This window comes from Taeniopygia guttata, chromosome 3 (genome assembly GCF_048771995.1).
Source record: "Taeniopygia guttata chromosome 3, bTaeGut7.mat, whole genome shotgun sequence".
NCBI lineage: Eukaryota > Metazoa > Chordata > Aves > Passeriformes > Estrildidae > Taeniopygia > Taeniopygia guttata.
Window position 1 is genome coordinate 68,120,012 of NC_133027.1, and position 24,773 is coordinate 68,144,784.

Genomic DNA, 24,773 nt, shown 5'->3' on the forward strand with positions numbered 1-24,773 from the left:
GTTGCTTCTTATACAGCTTCCTCTCAGACCCTTCACCATCCTCATGGCCCTTCTATGGATGATTTCTCACAGCTCTATATCTATTTTATATTGTGGTGACCAAAACTGCATGCAGCACTTGGGGTGAGTCCTTTTGGACTGCAGCTCAGTGTCAATACAATGTAACAAAATGTTTATACATTTTATATATTTTTATATACATATATATATATAAATTATATTATTAAAATATGTGAAATACATTTTTATGAATAAGACATATACATTTTGTATGTCATAAAGTTGTCTGTGTCCTCTGGAAGATTTGCTTTAGCAGTTGTTCAAGAAGGATGGGGATGTCTTCTGTTTTTCACAGATTCTTTTACATATTGCAGAGTTTAGAAAGCGTGTGTAATTTTGTCATATCGGTGCTAATGGCTTTGATGTAAATCTGCCTTGAAATGGGATGAAGTGCATTCAGAACTGTATTGAGCCCTGAAACCAAGAGCAGGGCACCACAAATGCAGCATTTCAAGCAGGCCTGAATAAATGAAATCGAGTATGGCACAGCACTGGGAATCATCTGCTGGCCTGTGGACAAATACAGGCTCCATCAGGAAATCCTGCCTTCGAGCCAGTTTTGCTGCTCTGCTGGTGATGTGATAGCTGAATCCACAGGGTTATTTGTGCCTCTGGCAAGAAGCTTAGAAACAAGGCTGCAGGCAGGTTTCAGATAGCTGTGAGCTCGAGATAGCTGTAAGTGCTGAGTTGCACATCCAGCCTCTGCCTGGCGAGTGGAGATTTTTATTTTCAGTTCTGTTGAGATGTAGGTGCGCAACTCAGCTGTCTGGCTTTGGGCAGCTGTACGGCTGTGGTGAGCCTGCTCCCCAAAAATGCAAGGAAAGAAGGTGTAAAAGGAATGCAGTAGGAGCTTGTGCTGGTTTGTTTTGGGAGAAAGTTCCCCCTGCCGCCCCCCCTCTCCCCCCTTTAATACTGCCTTACAGTCGCATGCCGAGAATATTTGTTGTATATCCACAAGACAATAAACTTAATTAGTTAAAATCCCCTGTGTTCTGATTGACTGCCAGTTTCCAAAGTCCATCTGGAAAGACATGGGAGATAACATTTGTAAGGCAAGGCTATCTGGGCTTGCAGAGTATTTTTTCAATTAATTTCTGCCTAGGGATTGGCTGTGATACTTATCCACTGGCAAACCTAGTTTCAGATTTCAGCTTTAAAATATAATTGGCAGCTCAGCAAATTCATAAAATTGATCCCCATTCACACTTATTTTTGGCTTGCGTTAAGAATGTGCCAACCTGGAACTCTAAACTTAACCCCGAGTGACTTTCCCAGGGCTGCTGCCCCGAAAGGAAAGCCTGGCAGCAGCGCCTGGGCCCCAGCCAAGATAAATCCTGAGCCGCCCATGGCAGGGCAGCCGCAGCTTGAACTGCAGGTGAGGGGAGAATAAAGAGATGGAATAAAAGGTAGATTTTGTAAAATGCTGTTATTCTGCATTTGTGTCTCACCGCTGCACAGGCTGACACGCTGTAGGCTCTCTGTCTGAGCTGCTGTGTGCCCTTGCAGGGTGCTGGAGCGCGGAGCGCGGCCGCAGCCCGGACGCCGGGAATGAGCGCTCAGCAAGCCCCGCGTCCAGGCGGCAGGAGCAGCAGCCTTGGCTCGGCCGGTCTGACCAGGCCTCAGCCGCAGGCTCGGGGCTTCTTCCAGCCTCTCAGGCCGGTCCCGGCAGAGCAGCGTCCGTGCCGAGCGGAGCTGAGCCTGTGCCGCGCAGCCCCGTCTGTCCCGGCCCTTCCCCGCTCCCGGGCGCGTTCTGCTGCCGGGATGTCCCCCAGCGCCCGGCCCCGGCGGTCAGAGCCGCCCTCGGAGCAGCAAATCCCGCTTCCAGTGCTGCCACATCGACACCTTCTGGTGGACTTGGCCATCGTCTTTTCGAGAAAAACGGTGTTGGTGCGTGTCTTAGGGATGTCAATTGCGGGACATTCCCTAGGGGCTTCCATTTGGCCGTGAGAAAATCCAAACATGAGAACATCAAAGAGCAAAGTGCAGAGGCTGACCTAAACCAGTGTCTCCCAAATACCATCCCCGGTAGCCTGTCAATATCATACAAGATGAACAGAAATAACTGTTGATTATTTTTTCTACTGATGTAGAAAAGTGGATTCTCTGCCCTGTTTTCGATAATATTGTTTATTTGACTTCAATTTAAACTGGTATTCACTTTTTTTCACTTTCTGCAAGGCTTAAATATGACCTAGGGAAGATGCTCTGAAAATTTAAAGATCTTCCATCTGCTTCTTTAAGTGAAGCCAGGGCTCCAAATCCACCACATGTCATACATTACATTATGAACAAAAGGATATGCAGATGCTGAAGTTCTCCGAGAATGCTTCCCTGCTGGAAATAACATTTTTACAAGCTTCTGTATTCACTTCAACCTCTTCCTAACAGGACCTCCTGTGGGGAGAACTCAGAATTTCTCATTCTGATGATGGTTTTGAGTAACACTTATAATTGTCTGCCAGTGCCTATGTATATTTTGGCAATAACAAATCTTCCCTGCTAAATTTTCCTTAGCGCCACTTTTGGAGCGGCAAGGGGTGGACTGCAGCCTTTGCCAGGGCATCATGGCAGTTCTGAGGATTTAGATTTCCTTGTAACTGGAGAATGTGGTATTATTTAATTAAGTGGATTTTGTTGGTTACCAGTTCAAGTGGTAAAAGCCATCACATTCCTCTGGTCTTCTCCTGCTGTCCCCCTTGGCAAGCCTCGGTTGTTCTTTAGTCCTTGTAGGCAGTTCTGGTCTCTGCACAGCTCTTCTCCTGACCATGACAGGAGAACTTTAATTTCTGTAGTAAAATGAAGTCTAATCTGGAAATTAAATCACCAGACGGTGAAGTTATCTTTGTCTTGACTTTGTGTTTAGTGTTGTAGCTCATTTGGTTACTACAGCTGATCTGCTTCTTATTTAGCACTTTTCTCAGTTGTTTAGAGTCTCTGCAGATATTAAATTACAGATTCTAAATTCAGCAAGCTTAGAGCCGCAGGAGAGCTGGGCCTACTTTGCTCAGTCTTGTAACTGTGCAGATGGGTGGCAGACACCTTTTTCAGTCTTACTTTGCGCAGCAGTTCCTTTCCAAGGTTCATCCTACCATATGTAACATTGCTTGCTCCTTCAAGCTCTACTATTCATTAATTGTATTTCATTTCTTTTTGTTCTTTACTTGAGAAAATCTACTTGTTCAGTGTGGCACTTTTTTTTATGCCATCCATATTTTGCTGCCTGCTCCTAGTTTATGTTTTTCTTCTGCCATTAAGCGTGCTGATACCCATTTGTCTTCTGTATGGAACCAGCAGTGTTAGTAATTCCCTTCAATGCCCAGACTAGGGAATTGTAGGTGCAATGGAAATCCTGAGCCCAACAAAGATGGGAGAAGAAAGGGAAGGTGAGGAATCAGTTTGACTCAGGGAAAGGGGAGGAGCTGGCAGTGTGGTTAGGGTGAGCAATCCTGGTGCACATCATCCCCTTTCCTGCACTCAAAGCCCTGCAGGGGCTGTCCTGGCTCTCTGGCTCACTGCCTCCCATGTGCTGTCCCCACGCATGGCTGTGTTCACTCACTGCTCTGCTCCACATGCATGTCTGCTTGGGCTGCATTTGCAAAGTCAGCACATCAGCACATCTCACTAGGGAGTTCCTTTCAGCCTGCTGCAAGACTTCAAGGCAGTGATCCCAGCTGGGGGTGGAGAAGGGATGTGGCTAAAATACTGTAAAAATCCCTTTGCTATCAATTGCAAGTCATAGCACTTTCTTAATAATGGTAATTGTGCTATAATATTAAACTCTTCTCAAGAGTTCAAAGCATCCAGTCCCACCAGTGCATGGGAGATAGATCCTACAGCAGTCTTGTGTATACATGAGGGAGTGCAAAGGTCTGTCACACTTGGTGAAATACAGGACTTGTTCTTCCCAACATATTTTAAGGCAGAGAGAAGTCATGTTCTATTTAGTTTTTGTGATTAGTTCAAATATTTGCTTATAAATTGTGCCAGCTCTTGTGGGAACTGAGTTAAAATATTATCAAAACTTCTCAGAATAATTGGCAAATACAAGTGGTTGAGACCCAGCAAGATTATCTACCTTATAGGCTGTTTTATGGCATTAATTCTTATAGTACCTCAGCTCACCACATTAGTAGGTTTGTCATCCATGTTCTGCAAAGGAGAGATTTCTGTGTTTTAGAAGAGGTGGTGGGAGGTGTGTTGAGGTGCCCAGGACTGCAAAGAGCACCCTCCTTACCCCTTCTTAGGCTGAGGAGTTATTGCAGGGCTGACCCAAGGCTTCTCAGTGAAATATTTGTGTTTAGTTTCCCTAGCCCCTTGCAAGGGAGGGTGTCTCTGGCTTTCTGCCTTTTTGGAAAGGGCAGAGTATAGAGAAAGGAAGAAGATTTTTTTTTCCCTGACTCTTTTTTTCCTTTTTTTTTTTTTTTTTTTTTTTTTTTTTTTTAATGAACTTGGCAACTCTGTAAATCTCCCTTGGGAAAGCAGCCCATCTCCTGGAAGATTGCTCTCAGTGCTTCCAGCTTCTTCTAAAAGAGTCTTGACAACCAAAAAGCAAAGAACATCAAGGGCTTTCTGAGCCTGTTAAGATTTATGGGTTCATTTGCAACTTGGCAGCGAGAGCTGGCCTCAAATGCATCTCAGCAGAGATACCAAATAGCAACAGCCTCTTACCCCTCTGTCCAAGCGCTGCAGCCCTTTCCCTTGCTCCAGGGGCTGACTAAGGCAAATAGAAATCCCTGCTTTGGAAGTGCAAAAGGCCCTGCAGCAGGAGCCCCTGAGCCCCGTGTGCCTGGGCTGTGGTGGAACAGGGAAACACTCCCTGCTTTCTGTGGTCTCCTGGCCAGCAGCAGAGTTCCTCTCAGGCAGTGACACAGTGCTGCTGAGCTGCCCTTCCAACAAAATCCCCATGAGAAAAAACCCTCTGGTGAGCACAAGAGCCAAGAGAAATCAAGTTCTGTTTAGCACCAAAGTCTGATTTATTTTCTCAGACGCTTTCTAAGCAGAGTGCACATTCTATGTATTTTACAAAAAGATTCCTCAGTAAATATGACAGAAATTAAAAGGGAAAAAAAAAAAGTTAAACATTGAGAGAGTTTTGAACAACCACCAAATTTCTGTGCATCCTCAAAGGAAAGGGAGAAAAGTTCATGCACATCTCCAGCAAGCCGAGGGCACCATATAAAGGCAGTGTGCCAATTTTCCTGTGGATTTTTAAATGCTTTGTGTATTGAAACATGTAACCTGCATGCCAGACATGAAGATGAATGTTGGCATGTACAGTTACATCCTGCTCCATTGCTGTGTGTGTGTTTTCTGGATGCTGCCATTTGGGACTTGCTTTGTTTGAGTGGGTGGAAGGTATTTTTCCACTCAGCGTCACACTTTGTCTCCAGTATTTTTTGAGGCATATCACGGAGAATTTTTTTCCATAGTTTTGTTGTAAGACAACTTCTAATCCTTATGTAATATGTCGTGGATAAATTTATAAGCCATTCCGACAATCCATAGGACTTATGGAAAAAACTGTCGTGTTCTGTGAACGTAAGTCATACCTCCAAAATCCAAATTGCTGTTTCTTGGAGCGAACCACGGGGGCATAAGAAATTGAACAGACACAGTATACTTAGTTTCTGCAGATTCTTTGAACACCATCATCAAAACAATAAGCAAAAAAGTTGTTGGTGTTTTCCAGAGGGAAACAGGTCCAACTGTCACCGCTTTCAAAAAATTCATCATGTGATAATGTCACTAAGGGTAAGTTACTGCCACCTTGTGCAAGCAATAGAATTCCAACTTCTCATTGAGGACCGTGTTTAATTCCTTCCTGGAACTAACAACACTGCACTTCAGAGAAATGCAGGGTCAGAGAGCTTGAAAATCCCACCTGAATGTTGAAGCATAGGGGAACAAAGCAATCAAAACCAAGAACTAAACAAAATAATAACAAAAAAATCCCATCACCTAAGTAAAACCCAGAAAATAAAGAAGATATTATTGAGAACAATGTGTTATAGATAAACATTTTATAATGTGTTAAAACATTTTTAAAACATGTCATACTGACATACTTAAACTTTGGTATAATGCCAAAAAAACCTTCAGGATCAACCTTACTATTTGAATTATAACCTGAAGCATTTGGTGGAATAATGCAGAGATTAGCAGCTTTACAGCTTACTGAAAATCAAACATGTCCTAACAGAACATAGTTTACTGTATAATTGCATTATGGAGCCACATTTGGTAATTAAGAATTAAGTCAACAATAGATTTCTTGTTCTATACAGGAGAGACTTTTGAAATTTTTTCCCCCCTCTTTTTCCTCTTTTTGATCTGGAGTTCTGGATTTTTTTAATTACCAGCCCTGACCCCTCAGTCCACACCAGGACTTACACTGAAGATAACTTCCCTGATTTTATTTATGCTGTGTGCATCTCTTTTCTGAGAAATGTACATGTGTCCTCCTTCAGGTGCTCTGGTGCACCTCCAGCCCCTCTGCTAGGGGTTCTGTGTGCTCTCAGCATGGCTTTAGAAGCAGGAGATGTAGCTTTGAAAGCTCACTGACTGTGGAATGGGCTTGAATCAGGCAATGACAGGAATCCAAAGCTGCCTTCTAGCAGAGAACACAGCCGTGTGCTAGGGGAAGAGGCCAAATGACAGTGACAGGCAGGCCATGGGAGAGCCCTTCACTGGGGACTGGGGAGCATGGTTGTTTTACAGAAGCTGAACCATAGGTTAGGGCTCTAAAAACACATCTAGTGTTTCAGGGTGTTAATGAAAATCTGTGCCATCCTTGGTCCAGGCACTAGTGAGGTTCAAATGCCAACAGCCCAGTAACCCTGAGCCCTCCTGTTCTCTTTCAGGGGAGGTGGAATGCAATCCCAGTGCCATGGATGACAGCCTTTGCCTTGACTTGGTGCTTGTACTTGTATTCCTGGAGCAGCTGTAATCCTTGCCACAGCACCCTCTAAAAACACTCAGTTAAGCCTCAGAATAGCATCGTCTTGGCTCTGAGACTTGTGATTATTGGGAATGGTTTGCTCTGGAGGTTTCACAGGTTTCTGTGCCTTTGAATCATTGAAGTCCAACAGGCAATATCATAGAATCACAGAATTGTTTGAGTCAGAAGGAACCCAAAATATCATGCAGTTCTAACGCCCCTGCTGCCATGCATGGGCAGGGACATCTTTTACTACACCAGATTGCTCAGAGCTCCACCCAACCTGGCCTTAAACACTTCCAGGGATGGGGCATCCACAACTTCTCTGAGAAACCTGTTCTAGTGTCTCACCACCCACACAATTAAGAATTTCATCCTAAAATGTAATCTAAATCTACCCCACTTCAGTTTGAAGCCATTCCTCTGTGTACTATCATTAGAGTTCCTGATTAAGTGTCCCTCTCTGGCTTCCTTGTAGGCTCTCTTCAGATACTGGAAGGTTTCTGTGAGGTCTCTATGCAACCTCTATGAGGTCTCCAGGCTGAGCAGCTCCAACTTCCCGAGCCTGTCTTCATAGGGGAGGTGCTCCAGTCCCCTTATCCTGGATCCTGGGGTACAAAGTCATGACCTGGCTCATCCCGCTGTAAGGATAAGGGGAGCACAGCTCCCTGTGGATGTTCATTTGCTGGGCAGGGGTGGGCCAGTAGTCCCTGTAAGAGGCACTGGGGTAGGCGTGGGCCTTCTGGAACAAGGCGGTTCCGATGCTGGAATCGGAGGGCGCGGGCTGCCCCGGGGCCGGGCCGGGGAAGCAGCGATGCTGCTGCCGCTGCATGCGGGGCTCGCCGTGCGGGGGGAGCCCGGCCGGGGACGGGGCTGTGGGCTGCAGCAAAAGGGGCTGCGGCGTCTCCAGGGCCTGTTCGTGCTGAGCACCGCCGGGGAAGGAGCGGCTCCCCCGGGCTGTTCCGGGCACAGCAGGGCGCTGCCGAGCCCAGCCGTGCCTTGGGCACGTCCCGCCTTGCGCCCGCGGGAGCCCCGGCCGCGGGAAGGGGCACCCGGGAGAGCCGCAGCGCTCCGAGCCCTGGCGCTGATGGAGCGAGAACAGTTCGTGCCTGAGGTCAGAGCAGGGCTGAGGGCCGTCCATGACCCCCCTGTCCCCAGAGGCGCACAGGGACCAGCTGCAGCCGTAGGTGTCCTCACTGATGGACACTGCTGACATCTTGGCCAGCAGCGGCTCCGGCTGCGGCAAGCGCTGATCCAGCCGCAGGTCAGAGCCAGGACTGCTGGCCCAGGCACAGAATGAGTGCTCAGAGCAGCTCCCCGGGGCCCTCTCTGGGCAGCAGCAAGGCCCAGAGCAGCCTCTGGCTTCCCGCAGAGTTGCTGTGCAGGCATCGCACGGGGAGCGCTGGCACCTCTCCTCCTCTTTCCCCAGCGCTAACGGGACCTTTGTTTTGGCCCTGAGCTCATCGGCAACTGAAAGCTGAGCGTGACGTTGCTTCTCGGGGTGGTAAAATTTGCATTTATTGCCATAGGTGCATTTTTTACCTGAAAGGATAAAAACAAATCAGACAGGAAGTTGTCACTAGCACCGACATCAATTAATGCACACATCGCTTCTCCCCAGCACTGGGTGTGGTGAACACAGAAAAAAGAGGAAGTACTGTTTTCAAACTCAGTACTATTGACTCCAGATTTAAATATTGCTGATATGAATAGCAGGGTGAAGCAGCAGCGAAAGGAAGTCTTTGCTATTTTGGAAGTGTCTGATATTCATGTTTCAGTTCCTGCACTCGGTGGGCTGGGAGGCCTGCTGCTACGAAAGGTTGCTTTAAAAATGGCATAATGATTTACCTCTGAGAAACCTGCACATTGCTAGGGGGCTGGTGGGAGGGGAGAGAAGGAAGGTGTTTGGATGGCCATTCCCTAGTGCTGCAGCAAAATCCACTCCACCAAGTGAGAAGTGTGTGTGGGCAGGACAGCCAGCACAGCCACAGTGCCCGTGGGTGCTGTGTGCAGGCAAGGGTGGAGGGGCCCAAAAAACATCTGCTGCCTTTGCTGAGGCTGAAGCCACTCAAGCAGGAGGGGAAAAAGCATCACACCTTTGAGCAACCCCAAGCCAAGTGCCTGCCACACGGAGCAGGACAGCACATGGCAGTGGCCCCTAGCCGAGGGAGAGCACTGCTGGGAAGCAGGGGGCAGTTCACAGCATGGGGAGAAACCCACCATAAGGACAAGGCTGCCATTTTTTTTCAGGAAGCACTGGCTTTTTGCTGAGGAAGTTACTTAAGTTGGGTCCATGCCGGCCTAATGGATCATCGGGAGGCATAAACCTGGAAAAGTAAAAGAAGCCATGGATGTAAGCACATGTCTGTGCACACTGGATGTCTCAGGGAAGTGCATTGCCCCTGGACAGCTCAGCTATTAGGAAACTCAGGAGGTTAGTATGAACACACTGAGGAGCACTCAGCTCAGCCTCGCAGGCTTGGTGCAAGTGCCAGAATGAAAACCTTCTCTCAGCAGGGATGGTGAAGGGCCAGAGAGACCAGATTCTTGTCTCTTTTAGCAAGCTACGACTGCAGAAACACAGGGAAAAGTCCTATTTTGTCATGCAGAGGAATTAAAAATACTGCCAGCCAGCCTCCTCTCATGGATTTAATTCTGCTTCTTACAGGAAATAGAAATTAAAAGATACCAGCCCTCAGTTCAACATCACAACTTGGATTGGAAAGAAGCAAATCTGGTCAGTAATGCTGCCATTCAAGTAGTAAAGTTCATAGAAGAGTGGCATGGAAAGTTTTAAGACCAAAGCTGAGGGAGTAGGACGCTCAAGAAACGAGATAAGAAAAGCTGCAGTAAATTCCTTTCATGAAAAGGCTCTCGTGTTCTGCAACAGATGGGAGGTACTCTGATGCTGGAGGTGACTTGGCCCATAACATTCAAATTCTAGGTTCTGTAACACTGTCATCTCTTACCTGTTACTGACAAAAGAGTACATGAGTAGTCGCTGCTCAATGAACCATTTCCACTCGGGGTTTTCATTTTGGAGATCCCGGTAGTGGTCATTGGACACAATGACTCCGTCTTTCTCGTAAGCAACTTTCACTATGTAGCGATCATCGTAGCAAACCACCCGCTTGCCTTTCACCTTCCGAGAGGGTGTGTAGACCAGGATGGATTGCTTTTCCAGCTCCTCAAGGATGTGCTGATCTGGTGGGGGGATTGGCAGATGAGGAAAGCAAAAATAAAAGAGACACGAATTAATTAATTATGACCATGTCACAAATGTCTGCTAGAAACCTACAGGAATCTAAAGATATTTCAGCACTTTAGGAAAGGCATGGTGCAATTTTCAGATGCAGTGGTATCTGGTGGTTATTTGGCAACTTTAAAATTAGGTCTTTTATGAAGAGGTTTTTTACCTAACCTGTAATTTTTTTTTTTTACTAAAAAAAACCCATTACCCTTTTTTGATTTTCAAGTCTTATCTGTAAAAGAATGCCTTGAATTCTACACCAGAGTCTGATACTAAATCCCTGCAGTGCCCTTTTTGCCCTGCTAGGTGCCAGAAGGCTCACAACCAGCCCTGATGTAAGCTTTGCATGGGGAGATAAAATGTGTGTGATAAAAGACATAAATAAACTTCTTTTGCTGCTGTTGAGGACACTCTGACCTCTTGCCACTCCTTCTCTGCAGGTAGATAGATCCACCTCATCTGCAGACACCAAGCTTCTGGCACAAACCTGGCTGATTTCCAGACAAAGTATTTCCCGACAAACTGAGTCTCACTTCTCTGCACAGACTTTTGCTGATGCATTTTCTTCTCCTGGATGGGGAACCCATGCACCCTTTGTGTTGGGCAGCAGGCTGACAGAAAACAGTCATGCAGTAATGAACATCACTGTCTCCTGGCAGGCCTCAAAGGCTCCACAGACTCATTGCAAGCTGACAAACTCCTTCTTTAACTCAGCTTGGCAGCACCTTGTGCTTGTTAAGCAGAAGGCTTAAAGCAGTGTAACAAAGCCTTGTAAGCATTTTTAGCTGCTAGCCAGGAGCACTGAATGGGGCAATGAATTAATGACTCATTCAAGGGAGGGAAGTGTGATACACAACTTGCACTGTGCTTGTCTTTGCAGGGAAAAAAAACCTGTACTGGGTTCTTCACACCCCCTCTGTCTCCAAACTGCACCTAATGGCTGCCAAATTACACCCAGGATGGTGACCTACCTGCAATGGGGCTGTCTTGTCGAGGGGGTTCCTTTCTCCAGAGTGGGACAAAAACCTTGATGTAAGTGTGCCCCCTCTCTCGAAACCAATCCACTGCCAGCTGGATCCCCCAGCAGGAGAACACCTCCTTGTTTCCATGACTATAAAGAAAGAGAGAGGATGATGAGGCAAAGCTTTCATGAAGCTCAGAGCTCTCTTTAACTGAGCCAGTAATCAAAAGACAAAATAAACAGCTTTTGTGTCATTCACCAGTTTCCAAGAAAACAACTGGCAGGGTGTCCTGGTTGGACAGATCCAAACACCTCCTCCAGCAGACCAAAGATTTATCTGAAACAGTTTGGATACTTAAAAACAGAGGTATCCTGTCCCCCATTTATGTGACCCAAGCCTAATCCTTCCATCTGTACCTGGATGGACTTAAGTTTTAAAGTACCAAGAAGATGTTAGGCCTTGTCAAACTCTTCATGTGCCTTGTCTGAAAAAGGTTTGAGGGGTGAGAGTTTCTTTCTGCACAAGCAGAAACCCATGAGGCTCCTGTGAAAAACAAAATGTGGGAATTTTCTTCTGTGGTAACAGGGCCATTAGAGATTTTAATGTCTGAAGGGGCTGCAGGTATGATCACAGGGCACTCCACTGGTGATCTTTTTGGAAACATGAGACAAAGTACAGGGGAAGAAAAACTGTAAGAGGCAGGATGGGAAATAATAGAGAACCAAAAAAGGGACAAGACATGAGTGGAGATGGCCACAGGTGCCTCAGGCCCAATTTTATCCTGCTCTAGTTGATAAATATTTTCTTCATTGCACAGAGAGGTAGGAAAGCCCTAAGACAAGTGTTCTAGAAGTGCCAGCAAGGGGGGTTCTGAAGAATTCAATATGCAGCATAAGACAGAAAATAACCTCAAGGAAAACAATCCTTCTAAATGTTCCACCTTCCCTCAAAGTTCCTACGGCTTGGCATTCACTTATCTAAACTTTGACTACAGTGCAGTGTATGTGTAAAGGAAGGTAGTTAACTACCCGTGCACAGGGAAACCAAATAAACTGCACCCAAAGTCCTAAGTGGACAAATGCCTTCACAATAGCTACAGAATGCTCATCCTTGTACTTTGACCTTTCTGCATAATATTGCCAATCTCACTCAGACAGTCACAAACAAGAAAAATTAAAAAAGGATACTGAAAGCACTGACCAGGCCTACCCCACTAGCCAAAGCAAATGCCATTCAGTACCACTTAGAAAGGCATCCAGGAGAGGAAAGCAGCTGTGCCCTTTCAGTACCTACTGAACTGACAAGATCAATGGTCTCCACCATCCACAGACTCATTACCAAGATGGGTTGGGATGTCTGAAAAGAGCTGTAAAACCTTTGCTTTTCTGAAACTTAAATCTGCTGTGCCTGGAGAGCTGAGAACAGAGCCCATGGCCCACCATGGGTAACACTGACCCCGGCACAATGACAGGGTGGGCGATCAGCTCAGCCACACTGCCTGAGTGGGTGCTCAGTTCTTTTGCAGAGGCAAGAAAGACACCCTGAGGAGGGCCTTGGGGGAAGAGGCAAAGCAGGGCAGGAGATCCTAACACCTGGCTACCAAGCTCATGGCCCAGACAAGGCCAAACCATTTTGCTCTGTTGTGTATTTCCCACTCCTAGTGAGCTGTCTTGAGCAGGGAACCACTTGGTTTTGTCTGGGATTTCTCCCTTCACCCACAAGATGGCATAATTTGCTTAGTCTCCGGTTGCTCTGGATGTGCTTGGCCACTTTTCTCTCCAACCAGAGGGGATATGGTCTCATCTCATCTCACAGGATGGCTAACACAAGGAGGAAGCCTTCCTTTGCCCCCCTCAGCCTGCAGGGATGAGCTTGGCCCTGCTGAATGGACAGGGAAGTTACCAGAGAAAAGAGATGGATAGCCAGTGAATCCTGGACTCTTGGCTCTGTACTGCTTGCATAAACAGAGGCCAACTCACTGCCATCTTGGACACCCCATCCACAGGGATGGCCCAGGCTCCCCATCTGCAAGAGCGCTTTCACAGTGCCAGGGCATTGCTCAGGAAATGTCATTGGCCAGCATGGGTTGATGCAACATTTCCCAGAAACAGAATGACTAAGGAGGAAATGAATCTATTCAATACAATTCAACTATCAATTCCCTGATATTTACCTAAAACAGAAGCCAAATAGAAAACCAACAAAAATTATATAAACCAGGAAATGTTCCTAGCTTGTATAATTTTTGTTGGTTTTTGGTTTGGCTTTTGTTTACTTTTGGAGTTTACTTGCAAGACAAAGCAGTAAAACGGTGGTATTGTTAGAAACCACAGTCACCTGACTATTTCCCCTCTCCTTAGATTAGGTGGGTGGTCTGTCTATCTGTTCATCAGATTTTCCCTGGAAACATCTCAGGTTTGGAAATCTTAGGTGCCTATTTGGAAATGGGGGGTAGTTTACTGGTGAGCTCCAAGGAAGAGACACTGCCATAAACAGTGGACAGAGGTTGCCTTATAGAAGGTCAGAATGCAGAGTGAGCCAGTAATTAATTGCATGTGATGTCATATTCGGGTATCACGGCACCAGGTCGTGCATCAGCTGTGCATCAGCCAAAGAACAGGAATAAGCAATTGTTCATACATCAAATGCATCAATGCACCTCTCACCTGAAGGAAAAACCCACTTCAAGACATCAGTTTTAAAAGTCAAAAGCTTCAGAGGGAGAGAGAAGCCTTCAGGAAACGGAGCTTACCTCATTGCGACGTTGCTGCCATCGATCACAATGGGCCTCAAGGAATCGGAAGAATCGCTTTCATCTTCTCCCAGCCACTTCAGCCCTGGGGTGGTGCTACACGATCCACGGGCAACCAGCTTTAGCTGGGAAGGCTGAGCCTGGTTCTCCAGAGCCTGAGGTTTGCTCCCCATCCGAATCAGTTCTTTCAGCACATCATCCTCCAGGGCCTCTTGGCCCAGGTTCTCCAGCACTTTGCAGATGTCCTGCTTACCATAGCCCAGCTTGCAGAAAAAATCCATCTTGCTCTGATGCACTTCCACCCCTGCTGCAGAAACTTTTTTGGAGTGTGGTGGTGCTGCTTTGCTAGAAATTGAACTGGCCAGTGCCATTTTAGCAGGCTTTTATGTTCCTTTAAACCCGATGATCCTGTCTTCCCAGCTGTGTCGAACAGGCATCAGCTTCAGGGAGAGAAAGATTAGCAACAACAAAACAAAAGCATTAAGGAAGAAGATGCAATCATCTCAATTCTTGCCTAGTGCACAGCAGGGACCAGATTAGCTGTCTTCTCTCTGAGGACACTGTCCAGTCTTCTCTCAGCATTCTGGTCCGCTCTTAATTATAAAAGCACCAGAGTGTCCCATGCAATGTTCGTCACTCTCCAAACATTATGTCAGACAGGTGTCACTTTACTTGGTGAGCTGTGCCAGGGTGTCTGTACGCAGACAGGCTGCATGCGTGAGTTGGTTCTGCAGACTTATCTCACAGGAAATGACACAAAGGGGATTTTCAATTTGCTTTGAGGTTTCTCGGCCCGAGATAAATATCTGTCAAGCTTTACTGGACAGGCTCAGATGCCATAGCAACTTAAGAAGTATAGCAAATTTCATCCAGTGATTTAAGGAAAGATGTTGTTTGCAAAGTATCTGGAAACAGATTTTTTTTTATAGTTTTCTCTTTCCTACTATGTATCCATCTGTGTGTACACAGACATAAATTCTGAAATTATGTCACTCATCAGTTCTAATGATGCCTGGCTACTCTTTCCTGTTACTTGCTGTTTCAGTGAGACTTTTATTTTCAGAGAAGAAACTTGTTTTTTTGAAAGCTGTCAGGATGGTGCCTTGAAGCAGGTGATCCAGAAAGCGGTTTCAATTTCACTTATGTTTATTGTCAAGGTAATTCAGAAATGAGTGTGCAAAAGTAGCAAAAAGCTACTTCATATTCTCCAGAACTGCACCACATAGACTTCTGGCCTACCCAGTGAATGAAGGTGATGGGCAGCACAGTCAGGGATACCCAGAGCTGCCCAAGCCCAACAAGCATGACATGGAAGAACATACACGGTGACCACTCATCTGTCAAGCCAAACACCTTCAGTCACTGTTGGCTTGCTTGCACTGAAGCACCTCTTGCCACATCACTGCAATTATTGATGCTACCTGCTTGAAAGCTGTGGCTGGCTCTTCTACCCACATGAGGGATGTAAGGGATGTCTTCCCTTGGCTGACTGTGGTCAGATGCAGAATTAACTGGCCAAACAAACCCCTCTGTGCTGAGCCTGGAGCCAGAACCACATTCCACCACCAGCTCCCCTTCCCAGCCTGCCAGACAATCTCTGCCCAGCAGTGGGCCACTCCAGAAGCCAGAAGCTGAAACCATATAGAAGGCAGCATGGAGGCACTGGAAACAAGCAGCTGGGAGAGGATTCAGAGTGAAGCTCCTCCCAAAGGCATAAGAGCCCTCTCAGGCTGCGGGGAAGAAATCCATGCTGGGTTCAGTTCATTTAATACTGATTAGTTCAGCAGGAAAACATGATAATTACTTATAACCTCACCTCATGAAACTCTGATCTTTGCTTTTCTATGTAGCTTTATAAATTTCAGGTATTCTCTGGGAGAAATTTGGCACTCAGTTAAAAATTACAAACAGCATCAATAAAATAATACATACTTGAAGTATGCCATCACTGTAAGGGGAAAACAGTTACCATGTGTATTTTTTCATCTAAACTAAAGCATTGCTTATTTAAGTCAGTGACTGTTTTCCTCACAGAGCACTCTGTAACCATTTTTATACCTAATCCTGTTTTTAATTCATTGACAAAAGATGAAAATGCTTTTTTCATTATTGAAAGGTTTTCTCATCTTTGAAACAGCTACTGTCTGAGCTGAAATACACTGATGTAACCAAATAAAGCAGAAGCAGTCACATCTGGGCTAGTACCACAGTAAAACCTGCGCCCAGGTATGCAAGTAGTGGCTCCAAACACCTGAAGTGTACTACTTGACCTTTTTTAAATGCTGAGATTTTTCAAAATAAATTACTGTTAATTAAAACTTTTCTTAATATGTCTTCAGGTTGAAAAGAAAATATCTACCACATATTTTAACTGCCATTACTTTTGTTTTCAAACCTGTACTTCTGTCTACTTTGATGCTTTTTTCTTTTTTTTCTTCCCCCCCCCCCCCCCTTTTACTATCAGAACAATTTCCTCTGTTAGCATCACATTTTGTTGCATGGATGTTTGTCCTGGATTTCACCTGAAATTAGGTTCAGTTCAATCCTTTAGAATTTTACCAGCTGCAGAGGAGACAGAGGCCATGTCCACCTTGCAGCTTCCAGCACACATGAGCAAGTGCTGGATGAAAGTTGTTCACCACAACACTTCCCTAGCTCCATCCCAGGCACCAAGCCCATGGTCCATGTCTGCACATTCTGCTGATTTTTGCAAGGCTTGGTTCCTCTGTGCAAGCAGTGAATCCCTTTGGCTTGGTAAGCATGGGAAGTGCTGAACTGAGCATGGGATGGCTGCCTGGGGTTGATGTGATGCAGCAGCAGCCATCACCAGCAATGTGGTAATTCTGCAAAGTTAACCACTGGATTTCTGCTGCAGGGTGGCCAAACACCATAAATGGGTGATACAGTCACTGTAGGGTTTTCATCACAGTGAGAATAATTTGGAAAAACTGAGATGGAAGCCTTGGTCACAGAAAACACTGAGGTCAGCCATCTCAAGGGGGAATTAAAATGCAATAAAATCCCTGGCTTACACATTAATAAACACTCAGGAGTGTGCCCAAGTCCAGCAGGTCAGCAGGCTGCTTATAACCAGCACAAAAAACATGACAAGAGGAGAAATTGTGTATTACAGAGTCCAGCTTCTGCTATCACAAACAGGCTATGAAATCCCATTTATAAACTTTATGACCTTCATTTGCAAACTGCTTAGATTTCTTCCTGCCACTTTCCTTCCCTTCATCTCAGCTGATCCCACTGGAATCTGGTTTTGTTTTCTCACCACTGAAAGCCAAAGTGTTTTCATTTCATATAATAATTTATCCACAGATAATGGTGTGCCCATCCTATGATCTATCTTAAAAAGCACTCTCTCCGTGTTGTTGTGACTCCTCTTACAGACAGACAGACACACACACACACACAGAGAAGAAATGGCTTCAGTCAGATTTCCAAAATTCTATTTCAATCTTAACATTTTAGAAGGTTAATGTTTCAATGAGTACTTTTGACAAAAAAAATCAAAAAATCTCTTATGGTTTTCTGCCTTTGGTATACTTCGATACCAAAGGATTTTTCTTTTTCAGATTTTTCAGATTAGAAAATTATACTTGACAACACTTTTCCAGAGAACAGAGAAGTGGTGGCAACTACTACACCTTGAATGACTTTAAAGAATAATATTTCCTTCCACCACGTGTTTGCTCCTCTCCCGACCAGTCAGAGCATCCCCTCCAGCAGCCTCAGGCCACAGAACCACAAGGAGAAATTTGACTCACAGGGAGCTGGAGCTCTTCAGAGCCCCCTCAGAGGCCTGTTCTGCCCAAGCAGAGGCAGAGGGGGCACAGCCCCAGACCTGGCATTGGTCAAGGCAGAGCAGGGTAAGTTCTTCTCTGAAGTTCACGTGCATGCCAAGCAGCACAAGGAGCACAGCTACATCTCCCTGCCACCGTAGATTTGCTCCTCACATCTCAGGGAGGGATCATTTCACCCTTCTTCCTCCTTCACCCCTGACAATAACACTGCAAACCACCTAAGACTGACAGCCCATTTGAGCGCTGCCATGTGGTGGGGCTGCTCTACCTTCAGAAAACTAAGAATTTTTATTTTCACAAATGGAAGATGCACATAACTCTTCATAAACTCTTCACAGCAACACCAGACATTTGTTGTCTTGATGACTAAGAAAAGATTTGCCTTTTTCTTCCCCACCTTCCCTGCTCCGTTTGCTAAAAAATAATAAAGCCAAACTCCCCAGGGAGCGAGCTGTGCCCACAGGAAACCACTCTTGCTCCATACTTACCTGGCAGCTGTTCTCTCTGTGGCCCAGCAGCGCTGTCCCACCATCCCCCAGCCAGAAGCTGGATTCAGAGCAGTACCAGGCTGACAAGGAAGTCACCAGCTTGTATTTAGAGGTAGGGCTGGTGTCAACTGAGGCAAGTAAGTGCAGTGGGCAGAACTCATTTTATAGGAAGGTTTTACTTCCTCATTTGGCAGCCCATGCTCTCATATAACCATAGGCTGATAAACTTTCACTTCATTTTTAAGAAGGGAAAAAAAAAAAAAAGAGGTTCCCAACACACGTCTGTTCTGAATCACAGGCAAAAATTAGTCAAACTCACTCCAGCAGGGATGCAGAACATTGGGCAATGAGAACATTGCACATGAATTCTGGGTCAAGTGAAATGTTTTCCACCAGGGCTGCTGTACCAAGTTAGCACGGCCTCATTCCCATGCATCCGGCAAACTCCTGACCTCCGAGGAAATGTGGGAAAAATACTTTTAAAATCAACATTTTGCTTAGCACCTGATACTGCAAAGCCTCATTCAAACATTTCCATGTCTGAAGGAACCTGCTCTGAGACACTACAATGAACCATCAAAATGTTACACCACAATGAAACATCTAAATCCAAACAACCCCCTCTAGCCCGCTGGTGCCTCAGTTGAAAGACTGCTTCAGAGATGCTCAACCTGTCCACAGAAGTCTGACAGGCACTTCTTCATGGAAACCTGAGGTTTCCCTCTGCTTTTTCCTTACCTCACTGCAAAGAAATACACCCCAAATCCAATTTTAGGCAGCAGGAAGGGTTGGAGACTCTAAGAGGGGTCAGCCTCTGGGACCTTTTGGATGCTTCAGACATCTCTTGCATGTGCAGTGCCCTCTGCCCTGAGGGACAACTGGCGTGCTGTGCTGTGGAAGGAGAGAACCTCTGCCACTTGTCACAAGGCAACACACCAGAGCAGGGTTGACCTTTTCCAGTTAGAAATCCTACTACCTGCATAATTTGTGGGAGTAAGCAGGGTGGTCAACCCCTTTGTAGTGGTATCCTGTTTAACCCAGAGTGTTTGCTGGTTGCTGCAAGCCTCACTGTCGCTTCTTCCAAGTGATGGTTACACCTTTACATCACACCCAGGCTCCTGGAAACTCTTTGGGAACCAGGATGCCTTGCTGCTGTGTAAAGCAGTGCTCAGGCAGGGACAGGATAAAGGGGCAGGACACAGCCTCCTCCATCCTACCTCTGGCACAACGCTTCCTCTAAGCCACAAAGTGCTGGGCAGGTTAAGGCTGCAGAAACAGGGAAGTGTTTGTAGGGCCACAACTAAAGAAACGTGTCAGCTCCCTGCTGCCCAGAACAGCTGTGAGAGCAGAACAACCTTTGACTCCTCACTCCTTGGACTCAGAATCACAGGATGGAAAAGACCTTTGAGATCATCAAGTCCAACCAAATATCCCTGGAGAGGAGGGATCTTCTCTGCTCCATTTAAGCTTTCACAATGCCACACATCTCATCACAAGACCACCAAGTAGCAGTACTACTGGAAAGAAAGTTGCTGCATTATTTATAACCCAAGCAGGCAACAGAAGAAAGCACCTACATTGTGTGGTATTGTTTTAACCCCTACTTCTCAGTAAAATTGGGGTTTTACTACCTAAATAGGAATAAATCGGAGACTATAAAAAGAAAAGCCAATTAGATAAAAGAAATCTCATTTCTATTGAAGTGACCATGTCCATCTACTGTAAAAAGCCATGAGCAAAAAAGACTTCAACATCATTCAAATCACAGGCCGCCAGGAAGACCTTTAGGCAATTTCTGAAATTTTACCTAGGTGATCACCAGCTACCACAGAGAAGACCATGAGAAATAAAGGAGCATATTTAACTTTTCCGACGGCTTCACACCCTTTTGTGAGAGCCTAGACTCACGTTTGAGCACCAAAGACTGTGGTTTCATAGACATTTCCTTTCTCTGCTGTGCTCCCTTGTGCTGACAAGCACGCTGAATTTTTCCCAGCACAGATTTATTGCTGCTCAAGGCCATTGTTATGTTCAAGAAGGAAACAGCTGCAGTAGGAGAAGTTTTCAGAGGGGAAGATCGCCCCACTAATGGATGTTTCAGTGCTGAGGACTGAAGATTTACTGGTTTGTGAAACAACTAGACACTCACCAGAAAGAATCACTGCCAACCTCAAAGTCAGGCAGCCTTGCTGCAGCAGCTCCTGGAGGCTACAGAGATGACCAAGCATGACTTTGAAGAAGGCTCCTTGTACAAAAGCACTTTCCTGATGGTGTTAGGCTCCTGCATGGAAAAACCAATCTCTTGAAACTTGGAACACCTCAGGTGCTTTGGTCTACAGACCTCAGTGAGGTATTTGCTTTGCTAAGGGAAACAGTCACTATTGCATCAGCACAAGAGAAAGGCATTATCACTCTCTTCCTCATCTGAAAAGTTCACCTGCTGTGTGCCAAACAAACACATGGCCATAGCAACACAGTGAAAATTCTTTAGTCCCTAACCAGCAGAACACAGTGCTAAATCAAATGTAGGTCTATTGCCAGGAATATTTTTAATGGTTGTGGAACTAATATATTCTCCATCCTAACTCAAGTGAGAGTATTCCCCTACTCCCTTCAGGAAGGCACAGATCAGACCCTCAGGCCAAGCTCTCTCAACAGTATAAGCTACGCTCCTGATTTTAATTATGATTTTTTACTATTAGGCAAAATTTGGATGAATTTCTGCCAGTGAAATTCTTTCCCTGTTGGAGACACTGAAAATTTTGACTTGGAGACAGGAGTTCACCCCAAAAGCATACATCACTAACTTAGCAGGTCCTACTAGAGTCCCAGCTCAGTTACGGACAGGTAATCCAGTATTCATACCGGCAGAAAGCCACTATCTTTAGAAGAGGCATTTCTACATGCTTGCCAAAATGACCACCTTTCCTACCTCCCCAAAACTATGCCACTGTAGCAAGCACTGCATCTGGTCACAGAACAGAAAGAACAAATAATAAGAAAATCAATTTCAATCATGCAAACAATGGGAACTTCTTGGAAAATTGAAACCCCATCCATAATCTCTGATGTAGCAGAATCCCTACTTGGTTGGCCTAAAATATCTATTTTTCCTCCTTTTATATAACAAGATACTGCTATGACTCAAGTTGTTTTCCACTGGGCTTAAAATAAAAAAGTACCTTTTACAGAGTCAGAAAGTCCCAAACAAGTTTCAAGTTCAAAAGTTTACTGCTGTTCAGGTTAAGATTTCAGAAGGCTCTTGGAACTGTCTTTCAGCATCAATGATTCATTGTAAACACGTAAGACCTAAACCAACATAGAGTTTGCTTGTACCTTTTAACACAGCTACCACATTTAACCAAGGTGACACTGGCTTGTTCAGAGAAAAAGCACATTCCATCAGTGGCCAGATCAAGCATTTTACAAAAAATTACTGCCCTGTAGCAAGTATTTACATAAATCTGACTGTAATGTAACATTTTTCAAATTGCTTGTACGTCTTCTGTGTGCAGCAGGTGACTGACAGAAGAGACATTACCCACACTCCAGGAAGCTTACAAGCAAAACCTGCAATCCTGTCACTAACAAATCCAAGTTTTACATGATAAAAATCAGGCTACAGGAGGGTGAGATGGACAAAGATAACAGCAGCAACAGAATCAGAAATTATTCTAAACTTCTTGGAAATTTTAAAATGCTTGCCCAAATAACTAATAGATGATGAGGGGAGTGGCGGGGGGTGGGGAATTTGGTTTGTTTGTGTGGTTGTTAGGGTTGGGTGTGTTTTTGACAAGTGGAAGGAAGCAGGTAGAGCTTTATCACCAGAGAATACAGGGTGACCACGACTGGGTTTGGGTTAACTCCCATCCTGCAATGCCAACTACTTGGATACAACATTTATGCTACTTCCACTGACTTGTGTGATGTCCATGGGATTAGAGAGATCTGTTGCAACCTACCCTCCTCCCACTTGCCTTTAGTGCTCTGCCACCAGGTCCTATTCATAACACGGTTTTGGCCAAATCCACTCAAAGTCTTGGACTCAAACTCAAGAGATCTACCGAGAACTAAAGAAACTACAACACATGACAGCCAGATAGTCACAAACTTACTCAAATCCATAGAATAAAACAGTTTAGAGTTGACATCACATTTTTAAGCTGTTGTAGGTAAAGGAATGCAATAGAAAACTTTGAGGAGCTGGTTTTTAAGACTTTAACCACTGAACAAAGAGCCCTAAAGCATGAGGTATTCCCCTTCAAACAAGCATCAGCTAGGTCAAAGTGAAGAAATTGATGCTTCTGCTACACTTTCTATAATATTGAAAATATCATTTGTTGAAAATTCTATTTTCAACATTATAGAAGAAGGTGGATTTTTCGGTTGTTTTTCAACTACCACAAGCACCAAACGACAATAGTGAAACTGAGTTTGGAGACAGTATTGACGAAAAGGAAATGATAGGAAAGTGTGACTTCTCATTAGGCTATAACAAGTCAACTCTTCAACTCACAAATAAAAACTCTTGTCCACTCCAATACATCTGGCTGGACAGGAACAGCAAAAAATATTTGTGGTTTCAGTTTGTTTGTGTCATTTTCAGAAGAACCACATGTACACAACCATAATTTCCAATGACAGGAGGAGTAAATCCCATCTAACCCAAGTGCTCTGCCATCTATGTGCCAGGTGAACTGAGATCCTTCCAGTGTCAGCAGACCAGACTAGAAATGCAGCCCTAAAATTAAGTACTTGCCCCCAAATTGGGAGCTTTTATACTGTCATTTAATCACCTATTAATATCACCTTATTTTTGAACACCTACAAAGCTTCCTCTTAAAAAATATAAACAGGTAATTTCACTAATCTGAAGACACTGTGTATTTTTAACAGCACCAAGGCATATTGAAAAGCAGAAACTTGAAACCTTTTGGATGTCCTGACTTTTTAACCCTTAATTCTGAAGACTCTTTGCCCAACAACGAAAATGGACTATTTACTTCCATATACTACTCATTTAAATTTTCACCTCTTAAGCATTAATCTGCTGCAAAGAAAAGTAATTTCTGCTGCAGAAAAGCAAGCACATTCACCTGAAATAGGGTGTTTGTTTCTAAACATTGGTATGTTTTGTATGTCCCACAGGTGGTTGAGGGCTAGCTGAAGCCTAGGAATGGCTGCTGAAACTGAGATGTTAAGTCACAATTCTCCAACAAGAGGACCTGTGATGTTCAGCAAGAATCCAGCATTCTCCCCAGCTGGAAGCTTTAGTTTGTTTCTATGACTGCCATTTCTTAAAGAAAGCAAGAATACAATTGCCTCACTATCTCCACATCTTTGTAAAATCTGGCCAGCGCTTCTTCCAAGTTAAAAATGTGTGGAGAAGGACAGCAGTACTGAGAACAGGACAACAGCGCAATCCTTGTTTCTTTAACAGAGCAGGCCAAGAGCAGGAAGAGCTTGAGACAACCTACTGCCTCTGTAGCACTACTCCAAAGGCATCATAACCTGACTTAATACAGTTCCTTGGAATCTTCCTATGCTCAGACAGAAGGCAGAAATTTTCTTGACAGGAAAAGTGAGCAGTCCTCAGCCCCAGATTCCCCAGAAGACTACCAGGAACAGGTTTCCTGTTTACCTCTCCTCTGGGACAGAGGGCTCTCACTCAGACTCTGCAAGAATGGCCCCGGCCCCTGTAGGGTCTCAGGCAGCAAGAAATGTTTTGCCAGGAGACAGTTGTGGAAGCCCTAGTTCTACACTTTGAAGGGCACAAAAGATTTCTGATTCTATGCTTTGAAGGACACAAGTAAGAGCTCCATCAAAAGGCAGCTTCTTAGCCAAGTACATTTCCTGTATTTGGTCAAGCTCACTTTAAATCTTGGACTCAAGCTCAAGACTACAAAGAACTAAAGGAACTATAATGTGTGACATCAAAATAGGTCTCAAACTTACTCAAATCCATAGAATAAAACAATTTAGAGTCTACATCACACTTTTAAGCTGTTGCAAGTAAAGGAATCCAACAGAAAATTTTGAGGAGCTGGTTTCTAAGCTTTCAACTAAGGAAGGAACAAAGAGCCTCAAAGCATGAGGCATTCCCCTTCAAACAGGCCTCAGCTATGTCAAAGTGAAGAAACCAATGCTTCTGCAACAGCATTTTCTATGTTATTTTCAGCATTACAGGAAGGTGGGGTTTTCTTGTTCTGTTTTCTAATTACCACAAGCGCCAAAGATGTTAGACTCCAGCTTTGTTTTTAACAAAGCAAAGACAGGGCAGATGTTGTTGAAAAGTACATTTCTGTATTAAATACCCTCAGTATCCCTGCTCAGCTTAGGCCCGGCGATTACAGCCATCCCTAGGCCTGCCTAGTCAGAATTTTCTGCCACGGGATAGTTTCAGTGATTATGTTCCTGAAAAGTCTGCCTTCCCATAGAATCAGTAAGAAGCTATTTTTCTTCACATTCCATTGAAATACTCTATCCAGGCACAAGCACTCCAGGGCAGAGCA

At 44.9% G+C, this 24,773-nt stretch overlaps 1 protein-coding gene across 2 annotated transcripts; it reads right to left on the reverse strand.

Annotated features, from left to right (window-relative positions):
• Nucleotides 1-5,009: 5,009 nt before the first annotated feature.
• On the reverse strand, nt 5,010-24,767 carry ZC3H12D (zinc finger CCCH-type containing 12D). 2 transcript variants are annotated; one of them, XM_002193287.6, is made up of 6 exons: nt 18,262-24,767; nt 13,962-14,401; nt 11,219-11,358; nt 9,967-10,201; nt 9,218-9,324; nt 5,010-8,539 (listed from the first exon to the last, which is right to left on the reverse strand). In XM_002193287.6, the coding sequence occupies exons 2-6, from the start codon at nt 14,330-14,332 to the stop codon at nt 7,569-7,571; spliced, it is 1,824 nt and encodes a 607-aa protein (XP_002193323.6). In that variant the 5' UTR covers nt 14,333-14,401; nt 18,262-24,767; the 3' UTR covers nt 5,010-7,568. The 2 variants fall into 2 exon arrangements, with proteins under 2 accessions (XP_002193323.6, XP_041571149.2); XM_041715215.2 differs by having other exon boundaries at nt 13,962-24,767.
• Nucleotides 24,768-24,773: the final 6 nt, after the last annotated feature.

Excerpts from the sequence above, each read along its gene's own strand:
- ZC3H12D (XM_002193287.6), bottom strand. The coding sequence starts at position 14,332 with ATGGCACTGGCCAGTTCAATTTCTAGCAAAGCAGCACCACCACACTCC. Across the intron at positions 10,202-11,218 it reads ACAAGACAGCCCCATTGCAG|ATCAGCACATCCTTGAGGAG; the intron begins GTAGGTCACCAT and ends TCCCCCCACCAG. Across the intron at positions 8,540-9,217 it reads ATGGCAGCCTTGTCCTTATG|GTAAAAAATGCACCTATGGC; the intron begins GTGGGTTTCTCC and ends TTATCCTTTCAG.